Source organism: Tupaia chinensis, unplaced genomic scaffold, assembly GCF_000334495.1.
Source record: "Tupaia chinensis unplaced genomic scaffold, TupChi_1.0 Scaffold000165_2, whole genome shotgun sequence".
Lineage (NCBI taxonomy): Eukaryota > Metazoa > Chordata > Mammalia > Scandentia > Tupaiidae > Tupaia > Tupaia belangeri.
Window position 1 is genome coordinate 3,349,962 of NW_006159640.1, and position 14,702 is coordinate 3,364,663.

General features: G+C 52.0%; 1 protein-coding gene across 3 annotated transcripts in view; it reads left to right on the forward strand.

The window, feature by feature from the left end:
- The window catches only part of SSBP3 (single stranded DNA binding protein 3), a gene marked incomplete at its 5' end in the record, with an annotated part of 192,726 nt that extends 183,963 nt beyond the window's left edge, over positions 1-8,763 (forward strand). For 2 of the 3 annotated variants that reach the window (XM_014586906.2, XM_014586907.2), the window contains 4 exon segments: positions 5,408-5,486; positions 6,019-6,047; positions 6,135-6,236; positions 7,008-7,037. In XM_014586906.2, coding sequence (XP_014442392.1) covers positions 5,408-5,486; positions 6,019-6,047; positions 6,135-6,236; positions 7,008-7,037 — 240 coding nt within the window. 3 annotated transcript variants of the gene reach the window in all.
- Positions 8,764-14,702: the final 5,939 nt, after the last annotated feature.

The window sequence follows — 14,702 nt, forward strand, 5'->3', positions numbered from 1 at the left end:
GGGTGATTTCTCACTTTCTATCTCTCTGGCAAGTGCACATGCCCTATAACAAAAATCTCTTTCCCCCCCCGCCCCCCAAAAATACAGAAGCACTTAATGAGATTTTTGACTTTAGAGTCATTTGCCCACAAAATAACTCTCATTATGACTAGCCATTGGAAAGATGTTACTGTTGGCTTGCCATAAAAACCCCTATTTTTTTCCAAGTGTTAGACAAGAAGGATGTCCATCTCTAATTTAGAAATACATCGAGGTGAGAATGGAGAAAGAAATTAGAAAAAAATACATACATATATAAATACACACACTGTTTCCTGAAAACAAATTATTCTTCCTGAGACCACAGGGGGCATGGATGGGACTGACCCACGTACGCTTGAACTGTTCAGTGTCACATGGAGGTTACAGCAAAACCTCATAGCAAAAAAAAAAAAAAAGATTTCAGTTTTTAGAAATGGGATTACTTGAGAATTGAGAAGAATGTCACCAGAAAGGGTAGACAAATTAAACAGGACTTCCTCAGTTCCATCATAGAGCTGTAACTTTGGGGGGCAGCAGGTAGTATGGTGGTTAAGGCGCTGGACTCCCACACGGCCAACTATGGTTCTAATTCCCAGCCTGGCAGCTTGAAAATCACGTTGGATGTGTGTACATGCACGACCAAAATCCCAGGAAGAGACTAGAAGAGAAGGGATTATGGTGTGGTCAGCCCCCCCACCAGGGGGTCATTTCTCACTTTCCTTCTCTCTCTGGTGAATGCACAAGCCTTTTAGAAAAAAATCTTAAAAAAAAAATAATAATAGATGGCCATCTTAGACAGGGATAGCCCATGTGACGAATTTGTCGATGCAAAGACCCTGACTTGGATCTACCAAAGCCAGCCTGTAGGCAGAAAGTAGATGGATTCTTTGGAGAGCTGGAGATGAATTCCTATAAGTCCAAAAACCTTTGCTTATTAACAGGTAAAATCCCAAGTGCTCCCCGTGCAGGCATCTTTGTACAGAAGGTATTTAGTTTGGTGTTACCTGTTGGAGTGACACCTGGGCTGGGGGTAATGTGGACTGGTAAGAACAGAGCTGCAAGGGAACTTGACATTTGATGATACCCAGTTTTACACCTGCATAAAACAGGATGTCTCCTAAGGACTGAGGGCAGCTCAGAGGATGTAATAATAGAACAGGAAGCAGAGCAGAAACATCCCACTGAATCATGGCGCAGAAAGAAGCAGGTCCCTTTTTTTTCTTTTTTTTTTTTTTAAATTTGGAAGGGTGCACGCACTCCCCAGAGAGAGAGAAGGGGACAAAGCATCCCCTAACAGGGCATGGTCACACCATAATCCTTTGTCCCCAATGTCTCCACTATGTCAGGATTTGGGACACACGTGCACATGTGTGCTGCATGTTTTTCCAGCAGATGGGGCTGGGGTTTGAACTACATAGTCAGCCTATAGGATCTGACTGCCCAAACTACCAGGCCACAAAGCCAACCCCTTTAAATTAAAGATAGGGTGGATTCAGTTCTCAGCCTTAGCAGCTTGAAAAACACACCAGGTGCAGGTGCATGTGCAAAATCCCAGCAGAATGGAGAAGTGGAGGAAAGGGGATTGCGGTATGTCCACACCTCCCTCTAGTCTCCAGTGAGCAAATGTGCCTTTTGGCAAGCAAGGAAGCAAATAAATAAAGTCATGTTTGTTTAATTAGTCTTGTTATTATTTATGTTCTTTTTAAAAATTAAATCTATATTTATGGGGGACCAGCAGGTGGTGTGGTGGTTAAAGCACTGGACACTCTCACATGGCTGATGACAGTTCAAGTCCCAGACCTGGTGGCTTGCTTTCTCACTTTCCTTCTCTCTCTCTCTCTTTTCCCTCTCTCTCTCTCGTCAAAATAAATGAATGAATACATTAAATCAAATTTAAAATTCTTATTAAAAATTTGACATTTATGTATAGGAATACACAGTGATATAGCCTACCAAGTTTAAATAGCTGGGACCAGCAGTTGGCATAATGGCTATGTCCCTGGACTCCTATGTGGTCTACTGCGGTTTGAGTCCCGGGCCCGGTGGCTTAAACTCAAGCTGGGCATGTGTGCCCACGATCCCAAGAGGAGAATGGAGGAGAAGGGATTGCAGCGTAGCCAGGGTGATTTCTCGCTTTCTGTCTCTCTGGCAAGTGCACACGCCCTGTAGCAATAATCTCTCCAAAATAAATAAATAAATAGCCAATAGACTATTATTAAATGACTGTATTGGAGAATGAAAACATAAAATTGAGTCCCAGACCTGGCATCTTGAAACTTACGCTGGGCACATATGTATGTGTGTGTGCATACCCCAAATCCCAAGAAGCGAATAGAGGATAAGGGATTGTAGTATGGCCATCCCCCCCTCGGGGATGAGTTTTTGCTTTCTGTCTCTCTCTGGTGAGCACGTGTGCTCTAGAGCAAAAAATTTCTTTTAAAAAAATTTATTTTTCTCACTTATTTAACTAGTCTAATTATTGATCGCTACTGCTGACTAATCCTATTCTTGTTTAAGTAATAGTGTTTATGTATTAGAAAAGTAAGTAATACAAAATAAATGTATTGACAAAATAAATGCATTGGGACAGCTAGCTAGCCACATGCAAATGAATGAAATTGGACTACTTCATTACACCTGTTCACAAAAAAAGTAGCTCACAGTAAATCACACACCCAAATGTCAGGGCTAAGCCTATAAAGCCCTTAGAAGAAAACACAGGAGTAAATTTCCGTGACCTAGGAGAAGCAAAGTTCTCTTAAAATGTGACACCAACAGCACAAGCAACAAAAGCAAACAGTAGAGACTTTGTCAAAATGTAGTGTTTGTGCTTCGAAGGACCATGAAGAAAGTAAGACAACCCACAGAATGGAGAAAATATTTGCAGATCATTAATCCGCTAAGAGACTTGAATCCAAATTATACAAAGGATTCTTACAACTCAACAATAAGAAAATAGTCCAATTAAAAAATAGAAAGAAAAAAAAAATAGGACAAGGGTCTGAATAGACGTTTCTCCAGAGACGAACTAATAGCCAGGAAGCACATGGAAAGATGCTCAGCGTCATTAGTCATTAGGAGATGCAAGTCAAACCACAGTGAGGTCCCACTGCACACCCACTCCATGGCTCTAGTCAAGGAGACAGATAAATGACCACTGTTGGAGTGGATGAAGAGGTGCTGGAGAGGATGTGGAGAAATCGGAGCCCTGCATACATTACTGACGGGAATGTAAAATGGTCCATCTGCTTTGGAAAGCAGTCTGATGTTTCCTTAGAAGGTAAAACAGAGTTACCATGTGACCCGGCGAGTCCAGTCTCGGTACCCCAGAGAAGTGAAAATATAACCCACACAGCAACTTGCACATGAATGAAATATCCACAATTAATCAAAATAGCCAAAAAGTGGAAGCAACCCGAATGCCCCATCAACTGATGAGTAAGTCAGATGTGGTATATCCATGCAGCGAAGTCCTTGTTCACAGAAGGAATGACGGGCTGATTTATTCATTCAACAATGTAGATGAACCGTTAAAACATGCTACGCAAAAGAGCCAGACGAAGAGTCATATGATTCCATGTATCTGAAGTGTTCCAAATAGGCAAATGTATAGAGACATAATAGGTTAGTGGTCTGGGGTTGGAGGGGACTGGGGTGTAACTGCTAATGGGTATGGGATTTCTTTTTTGGGTGACCAAAATGTTCTAAAATTGATGTGATAATGGATACCTACACCCCATAAATATGCTAAAAATCACTGAATGTGTACTTTAAGTGGATTCATTGTATGGTATGTGAATTATATCTCAAAACCGTTCAAATAACATGCAGTAGTTTCTAATGTCAAGCAAATACCTGTTTTTATGTGTTTATGTTCGGTAATGACAAGTTTATGTTGAAGCGGTAACACATGTGCATGGTTCTATTTTATACTGTATGTGGGGATATTTCTGGTCTGGTTTAGCTGTGTTCTAGGTTGGCTTTCTGGAAAGTCGGTCCCTCTCCTCCTCATGTCACTTGGGTTAACAGGCATGAAATTTGTTGCCAGATGGCTCCGTGTGTCCTGAAGCCTGAGATGTGCCCTAGGGAGACAGAGATGCTGCACTCCTCGTGTGGGTGGGTGGGTGGCTCGCGGCCCAGCCCTACCCTACAGCCTGGTTCTCTGTGCTGCCACTGGCTGCTGAGCCTTCACTTAGGACCCGTGCCTAGAATGGCTTTCGTGACTCTGCCTGCCCGGATTCTGCCTCCTCTTACGTGGAGCTGTCCTGTTTTGATTTCTCTGCCTCCATCTGAAGCCGCAGCCAGGTTTCACCTCCAGGTCCTTTGGAACTCTGCCCCTCTGTCCTGTGGAGTGGTTGGGTATCTGTGCTCCTCTGGGTGATGCTCAGGCATGACTCAGCTCTGTCCTCCGCCTGCAGCCTAGGCCAGATGCCACGTAGTCTTCCATCCCCCCACCCCTGTTTCCTTCCTACCCAATACCTGATCTGCCTCTCAGGGCCTCAGCTGTCCAGCCCGGGCTCAGCCACCCCTCCCCAGCTGTGACTCGTAGCCATGGGATGTGACCTCTCTGGCCTTCGGCTACTTTCTTTCTGAGCTGTGTCTGACGGTTCCAGACAGTCCGGGGAGGTGCGGGGGAGTAGAATCGATTCCATTTCTGAGCTCAGGGTCTGTCTGTGCCATCACTTCTGTTCAGAGCTTCGTTAGTGACCTCCCTCCACCATGTACCGCAGCCCCCGCTGTGGTGCCCCTGAGCTGGCCAGATCCTGGCTCCCCTTCCTTGACCTTCAGCAGCCCCACTGTCCTGCCTTCCGCCCCAGGTGTCTTTTCTAAGGGAGAGCTTGGAAAAGACTGATGCTCCGGTTCCAGGCCAGGCTGCTGCGTTCTAGTCCTAGCGCCTCTGTCTCTCAGCTTGGGGGGCCTCAGGCAAAGCTCTGCCCACACTGGGCTTCTGTTTTCTTATCTGTAACCTGCAGGCAGAAAACTGTCTTGGTTCCTGGCCTGGTGGGGTCAGGCCCTGTCTGTGTGAGGCTCTGACTGGTGGGTCAGAACCTCTACCCCGGTGGATGGGAGGGCCTGAGCTGGGCCTGGAAGCTCAGACTGGGTCCTCTCTGGGTTGGTTCCCTCGCCTGGTGCTCAGGAATGAGTTTGCTCTGAGCGCCGAGGGCCCAGGCAAGCAGCCTGGTCCAGTCTCCAGGCACCACATGGGGGCATGCAAAGTCAAACCCACCTGCATGGGGCTCCCCTCGTGCAGGACCCTGCTGCACCCAAGCCCAGCACCTGGGCCCTGAAGGTGCCCTGGCAGCTCTGGTGGCAGACGCACTGGCATGGGCACCCATGAGGGTGCCGTGGCAGGCTGCTGAGCCACCATGTTATGCTTCTCCCGCAGTTCCCGATGGGTCCTGGCTCTGACGGCCCGATGGGCGGCATGGGCGGCATGGAGCCCCACCACATGAATGGATCATTAGGTAAGCTGCCACCGCCACCACCCCTCCCAGTTAGCCTGCTCCCAGCCTAGCTCCGAGCTCCGCATGGGTTCTAGCCCTGGTCTTGCCTATACGTGGGAAGGTCCCAAGATTAGGATCCTTGCCTGGACAGAAAGTTCATGGGAAGGGACCAGCAGATGGCCTAATGGTTATCTCTGGACTCCCATGTGGCTGACTGCGGTGTGAGTTGCAGGCCCAGTGGCTTAAAACTCAGGCTGGGCCTGTGTGTGTGCATGCCCAAAATCCTGAGAGGAGAATGGAGGAGAAGGGATTGCAGCATGGCCACCCCCCTAGGGGGTAGTTCTTTTGCTTTGTGTCTGTCTGTCTGTCTGATCAATGCACATACCCTATACCAAAAATCTTTGCAGGGCTAGGGGGGGGAAACTATCGGAAAGAAAAGAGAGTTCTTGGGGTTTGGTTAGAAGGGTGTAAGGAGGGAAGGAGCCTCCTCAGCTCTGGGAACCCTCCCCCAGAGAATGAGCAAAAACTGAGTGGGGTTCTTGTTCCTTTCCAGGGTCAGGTGACATAGATGGACTTCCAAAAGTGAGTATGCCCTTGAAGGCTCCTCCCTGACAGCCTCCATCCCTGTGAGCAGGGGACATGGGCTCACCCCCTCTCCTTTTCTTGCAGAATTCTCCCAACAACATAAGTGGCATTAGCAATCCTCCAGGCACCCCTCGGGACGATGGCGAGCTAGGGGGGAACTTCCTCCACTCCTTTCAGAACGACAATGTAAGCCCCCACCCACCACTGCAGCCTGCTCCCCTCCCTAGGGCCTCATGTTGCCCTCTGGGGCCTGGCCACTCTAATAAGCTGTGGGACCTCGGGGCTGCCTTGTGCGGCTAGAGGCGCTGGCCGCTGCCGGAGTCCTACTGGAACATTCTCCTGGGGGCGGGCTGATGCCTCCAGCACTCAGTTGTCATGGTTGCAGAACCCCTCCACTGAGAGGGTCCAGGGTGGCACTGCCCTGGGGGTTCATTTCTGTCTGTCCTGGGGAGGAAGGTTCATGTGGCGATGGTGTCCAGGGAGGGGCAGCTGGCTGGCCACAGCCACAGTGGGCTTCTGTGTCCAGTCTCATTTGAAAAGAACAGTGTTCTAGTTGACTGGCTTCTGAGAACCCCCCAGCCCCAGGGCACCCTGGCTGTGGTCTGAGTCATCAAACCCTACTTCCTCGCAGTCCCAGTTTCCCACTCCAGGAAAGCCACTGGCCCTGTCCCGGGGGAGGGCTGGGGCTACAAAAAGGGGTGATTCAGAGAGGGGAGGGAGCCGTATGGGCTGCCGTACGTAGTTCCTGGCAGATGGTCATAGGCTGTGACCAAGAGGTGGCTCCTTGTCCCCCCCGTCCTTGTCCTCATGCTAGCCTTGCTCACCCAATGCCATCACGTGCCCCTCAGCCCAGCCACACCCCGGGACTGGTCCTGTTTGTCTGTGTGCAGTCAGCCTTCACGGGCCTCCCCGCAGCGGGCCCTCACACCGCCCCCGTCTCTGCTCTTCCCCTTCCAGTATTCTCCAAGCATGACGATGAGTGTGTGATTCCCCCTCCTCCGAGACGCTGAGAGAGCCGGCATTGCAGGCAGGAAGATGCCAGAAATTATGCAAGAAGAAGTGAGGTGTCATTACCAGGAGCTGGGGGAGGGCATCTCCCGCTCCTCTCAACCTCGCCCTCCTCCCCTTCCACTCACCTCTCCCAATTTTAGTTTCATGCAATAAAAAGGCCGAACTTTTTATTCCATAAAACATGAAGGACAAAACTCAAAAGAAAAATATATTTCAGGTCAATGACCAGAAAAATCCTACCCCTTGCCCTCCCCCCCAAGGACCTTTTCTGTACATGACACTTTTTTGTTGTTATTTTTTGTTTGTTTGGGGTTTTATTGTTGTTGGGATTTTTTTTTCTGGGGGGGGCTTGGGGGGAAATTTTTAAAAATGGAAGCTTCTAGTAAGCCCCCCACTCCACCCTAATCAACCTTTGTTTTCTTCTTTAAAAAAAAAAAAATGAAAGAAAAAAGGCAAAAAAAAACAAACAAACAAAATCCCACAAGCCCTGCTGTCTGTCTGTACCCAAGCCCTTCCACCAAAAAAGCTAGTCTAGGTGTGAGGTCTCACACTGTCTTTGTAGCCATCTAAAAATAATAATAAACTGGACAGTTTACAATTGGTGGTTTCTTTCACAAAGCCTTTTTTGAAAAGAAAGGAAGTCACCCTTTTTTACCTGGGGTTTTTGGTTGGTGTGACAGATGCGGGCGGGGCTAGAACCTGTTTTGCTTTGAAAATGGCAGTAGCACACGCAGACCCCAGGACCTCGCTCCCCATCTCATGGCTGGAGGGGCTGGGCCACCCGACCCCACTTACTGGATTCCGCCGGAGCTGAGACCTGTCTGTGACCGGGCGGCCTGCACTGTGTCCCCAGGACTGCTTCCTCCTCTCTCTTCTGGACCTCTCCCTTCCCTGGCCTCCCTGCCTCTCCAGCCCTTCCTCAGCCCCCACCCCAGTCTTCCCAGCGAGAATCCTGCCAGCTGGGTGGTAGCCTGGTGCAGAGAGGAGAGGCTGCCACCAACAGGATGGCTATGACCTGGGACATGGATGCTGACCTCCGCTTTACGGTCCCGTGGTCCTGGCAGCAGCAGCAGCAGCGTCGCCATCGTGTGCATGGGCAGGGGGGCTGGAGTTTTGCTTTTCTTACGTTGTTTCTCTTTATTCGTCCTTCTTTTTTAAAAGATGGGATATTGCCCAGAAATGCTCTGTATATGCTTGGAACCGGATGGAAAGACTTCGAAGTCACCGTGGGGGGTGGGGAACACCAACAACCAAACAGACAAGCTGTCTCCGATCCTGTTTTTATTTTCAAAAACCGACAAACCTGATGGTGGAGCCTGTTCCCCTCCCCGGAGGGGTGACTGTGGCCTCCCTGGCCTCACCCCGCCCCCCCATCGAAACCTCTGTGTCTTGCCCTGGAAGACACTCGAATTCTTTGTACATTTACACTCCCTCTCCTCCCCCCTCCCTCCCCCGTAGCTGGTCTTTGTTTTATTGCCTCCCCTTTCTGATCCATGTATATCATATTATGTGAGATATCATCTGCCTGAAAAAAGACCTTGTGCGGATTATTGGGAACATTGTAGCTGTTTCTGTGTTTTTTCTTACCTTGTAGTCTGGTTCTGAATTAAGAGAGGAAAAAAAAAAAGTAATTATGATACATTGTAGTTTGTGTACGATATATGTTGATAACGTTTTATTAAAGGGACATCTTTTTTCCGCAGCCCTTCCTGACATGTTTGGGGGGACGGGGGTTGGAGTTTAGCATGCTGATTATGAAACGCAGGGTCACTCGTTGGGCCCAGTTTTTGTTCTGGTGCGATTTTGTTCGACGACATGTCTGCTGGCTTTTCCTGGGCACGTTGATTCTGCATCTTGGGGGAGAGTTGCCATGGCCGTTGGGGAGGGGGGTTGGGAGGAAAGGACATGAATCTTGTTTCAAATTGGCCTTCTAAAGCCAGTTTCTTGATTGGTGGAATGCCTTGTTTTCCTGGAAGGAAAAAAGGTTCCCAGTGCCCTGTGTATCCTCTCAGTTTCAGGAAGGCCTTGTGGACTGCTCTCTCCCCAGCTGGGATTCGCTTCACCAAAGGCCCCCAAGCCTAAAGTGCCTGGTACGTTCCAGACTACAGGAACTTTAGGTGCTGGGTCACAAGGAGATTGTCTGAAACCTCCAAGGAAGTGAAGAGCCCTTGAAGGATTTTTATTTTGGGGGATGTGTCAGGGTGCACGTATTTACCAGAGATAGAGAAAGCACGTCGTATAGGGGACGGTCACACTGCAATCTCTTCTCCATTTCTCCCTTTTGGGATTTGGGGCACACAAGCACACATGCCTGGGATGTTTTTCAAGCCTCTGGATTCAGGACTCCAGCTCTGCAGTAGGCCATGTGGGACCCAGCTGCCTTAACCACCGTGCTATTGGCTGGCTCAAGGATGTTTACTTTTTTTGGTATATTTATAATGTATTCCTGTTCGTGTATGTCCATGCATGAGAGAGAGCTCCCTCAGCAAGGCCTTGTCACAGTGAGATCTTTCTCTAGCCCTTCAGCTCCTAGGATCCTGGGTGCCCACACATGTGCACCTGGCGTATTCTCAGGCCAGCCCAGGGACCTGAACCCAAGGTCTGCCATGTGGCTTCCAGCACAGCCGTTTAATTGGCTGCCAACCGCAGCAGCAGGCTGCGTCTCTTGAAGGATTTTGAGAGTAGCACAGTCTGACTTGAGTGTTAGCAGGTGGGGCTGCGTCCTGAAGGCCATCAGGAGGCCTGTAAGGGTAGCCATTTTCCCAGCTGACTTCTCAGCAAGAAATACTGAGGTCTGGGGCGAGGTGAGCAGCTGACGTTGCTCAGGCAAAGTGTGGGTTTGGCCCATGCTTCCCAAGCGTCTCAGAGGACCTGATTGCAGGTTGCTGGGTTCAGATCTTGCAGTGGCCATCACTTGCTGTATGGCCAACAGGCTTCTCTTGTCAGTTTCCTCACGTATAAAACAAGGGGCAGTGGCTGCCCTACCTCATGAGGGTACGCGCACGCTGAGGCACCGGAAGGATGGCAGGTGCTAGTGGGACAGTTGCTGCTAACCTGGGGACTAGTCCCCAAGGGCACTCCCTTGCTGTGGGAGTAGCGGAGATGACAAAGGTTCCCTCTGGGCCTTTGCTCTCCTTGGAACGGGCTTTCTAGACTTTTCATCAGTGTAGACACCTTGAACTGTTGGAAAAACCCCGCCGGGCAGACGAGACTTGGGCTGTGGCCGGCCCATGTTGACAGCACAGGAGGTAGCCACACTGACGCAGTGCTGGTAGAGGCAGGGACCGGGGCATGGGACACCATTCGACCTGTGCTCGGAGCAGGAGCAATGCTGGAGGGGAAGCCAGCTAAGGGACCCTGGTAAAGGACCCAGCCTGTAAGCACCTGCCATGCACCCACTGCCTACCTCTGCTTGGGCTGGCAGCAGAGGGCTCTTCCCACCACCTGGCCCCGGTCATGACTGGTTCAGGTTGGCCTTCCCCAGGAACTGATCTTTGGGGAAGACTCATCCCCAAAAGTGTTTTCACCGCCCTGCCCGGCCCAGGCCTGAGAAGCAGCTCCAGGCACCAGGCCAGCAGAGGGATCCAGAAGTCAAGGACAGGAGAAGGGAGGTGTCATGTCTGTCCACAGAGCAGGCCTCCAACTTAATGAAACTGGAAGGAGAGTGGAGGGGCCGAGCCGAGGGATAAAGGAGCCAGGGCCCCAGCTAGTCACTGTCCCAGGCACCCAGTTCCAAGGGATTGTCCAGCCTCGGGTGCAGGGCCAGGCCTACGGGACGGCAGGCCTGGCCTGAGACCTGCACCCCTCCCACTCCCTGCTAGGCTCCCTCCCCTGGAGCCAGAAAAGAGCCTCCAAGCAAAACAGCTGGCACTGACAGCGGCCTGCCTGCTTGAGGGAGTCAGCTGCCACCAAGGCTGGGGCCAGAGCAGGACTGCAGGCAGGGCTGTAGCCACTCAGCCCAACTCACCAGTGACCCTGAGGAAGCCCTCGCCCCAGCCTCTGCAGTTCCATGGAGTGTGGTGGGCTGTGCTCTGAGATTCTGCAGACCCAGAGAACACTGGCTCTGCAAAGGTGCTGGCCTTGGGGAGAGTGGCTCTGGGCGTGCTGGGCCTCAGGCCCGGTCTGCAGAACCAGACACCCCTAGACTTGGATATGGCCGGGGGAAGGCTAGAGTCAGGTGCCTGCTCTGCCCAGCTCTGAGCTCTTTGGACAGAGGTCATAGGAGCTTAGCCCCAGGGCTGAGATTGAAAGTAGGGTGGGTGCTTGAAGGCCAAGGGCCCAGTGCATCCTGGGCCAGTGTGTCCTGTTCATGCTCTGCTGCCGTGGTGCCCTGGTCCCAGTCATCTGGAATCTGAACATCCATTCATCCTTCCTGCCCCATCATAGCTCTTCAAGGCCACATAGACCTCCCTTCTGAGCCTCTAAAACACTTCCTTCATCGCTGGGTTTGTGGAGCCCCCTTTCATGTGCCAGACTTCTAGCACCCAGCATGCAGTAGTCAACAAAACGGACCCAGGAGGATGGCCATGCCCTTCACAGAGGTGGGGCAGGGTGCGGGGAGATCCCTGTTTTGGCAAGTAACATTTGAGCTGCTGATGAGAGACCCAGTGAAGATGCCAAGCAGGCAGGTCTGGGCTGGAGAGACTTGGAGGTTGTTGGCATTTGGATGGTTTTTACAGACAGGAGACTGGCTGAGATCTAGCGATTGTATGGAGGAGGGGCCCCAAGACTGGGCCCCAGGGCTGTCTGCCATCAGAGATCTGGGAAACAGGAAGGACCAGCAAAGGAGGCAGAGAGATGGGTGGTGCCTCGGGTCAGCGGAGAGAAGCACAGAGAGGAGCCTGCCTCACATGCCAGGGGCCTAGGCGGAAGCTCAGGGGCCCTGGGACCAAGTCCATGCCCACCTCTCTCAGCCCCTGAAGGCCTGTCCCGCTTCCCCCCCTCCCCCCTGCCGCTCAGTAGGGCTTGCTCCCACTACGCAAAAGGCTGCAGGTTTCTGCTATGGCCTCCGTTCTTGCTGCCTCCCTCGGCACACTCTCCTACTTGCCCTGAAGAAGCAGCTCACATGGCCCTTTCAGGAAGCCACCAGGCTGAGGTACCTCCCACTTGCCCCATGGGCCATGCCTCCTCTAAGTCAGGGACTATATGGGTCATTTTGTCCCCAGAATCACCGAGCACAGGGCCTGTTACCCAGGTGCTTGGTTGAGTATTCATGGAGTAACATGCTATGGCACAGTCAGCCCTCAGTGTGCTCAGTGGCACCCCTCACCTGTAGGTGGGGACTCAGGTATAAAAAGGGGTGGTCTTTATGGGCACCTGCTACTACAAAGGAGGTGAATGGCTGTCAGAGTCCAGCCGGCAGACGGGGGCCCCTGGGGCAGGGAGCATGTTCCCTCATCCAGTCTGGCGCTCCCTGCACAAGGCCTGGCACATGCAGGGACTGATAAAATGCGGTGTGGCCCCCAAGCTGGGTCCCTTGAGTTGAAGCTGCAGGAAGACATTTCTGCTGAGATCAAAAACACTTCCCAACCAGAGCAGCCAAGGAATGAAAGGGGCTGTACTGGGGCCAGCAGGTGGCGTGGTGGTTAAGGCGCTGGAACCCACGTGGCCAGCTGTAAGGTTTGAGTCCTAAACCCAGTGCCTCGAGAATCATGCTGGGAGCGTGTGCAAGCGTGTCCAAGCTCCTGAGAGCAGAATGGAGGGAACGGGATTGCGGCAAGGCCAGCCATCCCCCTGCCCCCATCTCTAGCAAGTGTGCTTGCCCTACAGTGAAAACTAAAATCAGAGCGCAATAGGGAGAGCTCAAGAGGCAGTGAGCTCCCCGACCACTGGGCGTGTGGGACCAGCTAGGGGAGGACAGGTGGGAACACGTGCTGGGATCCCAGGTCAGTGGCAGAGGGCAAGATGAAAAAAGCTCTTCTCAGGGCAGAGCCAGAGCTGAACCCACCCTCTGTGACCTCCGGGTGCCTTGTTTGCTACCCCCAGCGCCTCGCATCTCAGCTGATGCTGGCAGGTGCTCCGCGAACACTAGGACAGTGAGCCGAAGGCTAGGGGCTTGTCATGCGAGGTGACCACTAGGGCTGACGGGAACAAGGGCACGCCTCTGGAGCACCCCAGACCTATCCGGGAGAGGGGCCTGGTCCAGGGTGGTTTTCTAGGAATCAAGCAGGTAAGCCTTGTGGGTAATGATCGGAGCGCCCACATTTCGGGTCTGAGACACGAGGGTCACACACACGGTGTATGCACTCGTACCCACTGCAGAGGACCCGGGGAGATGCTGTGGCCTGAGGCAACCCTGTCCTCCTTCCCCAGGCCCCCAGTTGAGGACTGTCACAGGACCTCTTGTTAAGCACCTGCTCTGGATCCAGCTGAGCCAGCCTGGGGAGAGGACCGAGAGCAGCCCGAGGCAAGCCCCTCACCACCCTTTCATGGGGCTTCCGAAGTCCTCAAACCCATCAACTTGAAACCTCCTGGTCAAATGCAGGGTGGGGCAGGCTGGAAGGGAGGTGCTTTATTGCTGTGTGTGTTGGAGGGCATTTCTATTTAAAAAGACGGTCTCTCTTGCTGTGTCATGATCCTCCGACCTCAGCCCTCAGAGTATCTGAACTCCTGGTGCCCGCCACAGAGCCTGGCTTCTCAGGGTGGGCCAGGAATTGAACGCCGGCCTGTCTGCGGCCTCAGCCTGCCAGGCATCCAGCGTCTAGCAGCTGCTTCTGTGGCTAGGCCCCGTATTGCCATCTTGCAGATGAGGAAGCTGAGGATCTGAAAGGACAGTTGGAATAGAGGGGGCTCTTAGAAATGGCTTCGCCCCGACTCCAGTCCCTTGCCACTGAGGTCTGCTGGGAATGGACTGAGGAAACCTCAGTGAGTCAACGAGATACTTAAATACATGCCACAATGAGACATGCGTTCATGCGTACGCTCACACTGGCAATGTCAGCGTTCTGGTTCCAAAGGTCTGTTGCTCGGGGGCCAGCCACATAGCCTAGTGATTAAGGGAGCGGGATCCCACATGGGCACTGTGGCTTGAAAAGCACACAGGGAGCACGCGCGTGCCTCATCTCACTGGGATGGAGAAATGAAGGGGCTGCAGCATGACCACATCCCATTGAAGGGTGCTTTCCCCTTTCTTTCTAAGTGCACACACCTCTGGCAATCAAAAGAAAGTCTATTGCTTGGAAATTCCTACAGTGGGATTCTGAAACCATATGTGACCTCGTATTCTAGTCCTCTCCCCAGTTTCTGCTTCCTTCCCCACTCACTGGCTAGCTGGGAGGTCTGTCCTCAGGCTTTAAGCAGATGGAGCCTTCACATCGCCCTGCATTTAATGAGGAAAGGAATGTAAGCTGGGAGCGATGAGGGAGGTGGGCATTTGGGATTTGGAGGAGTACACCTCTGTGGGGAGACAGCTGTCACCACAAATGAACGTTCTAGCTCGTCACACTATCCTCTAAGCCTCAGTTTTCTCACCTGTATGAGGATAAAACCAGCCATCCTGAGACCAGCAGATGGCGTAATGGTTACATCACCAGACTCCCATAGTCGATTACGGTTCAAGTCCCGGAACTGGTGGCTTAAAAAACTCACACCGGGTGCATGTACATGCCTGCCTAAAATTCGAGGGGAGAATGGAGAAGGGAT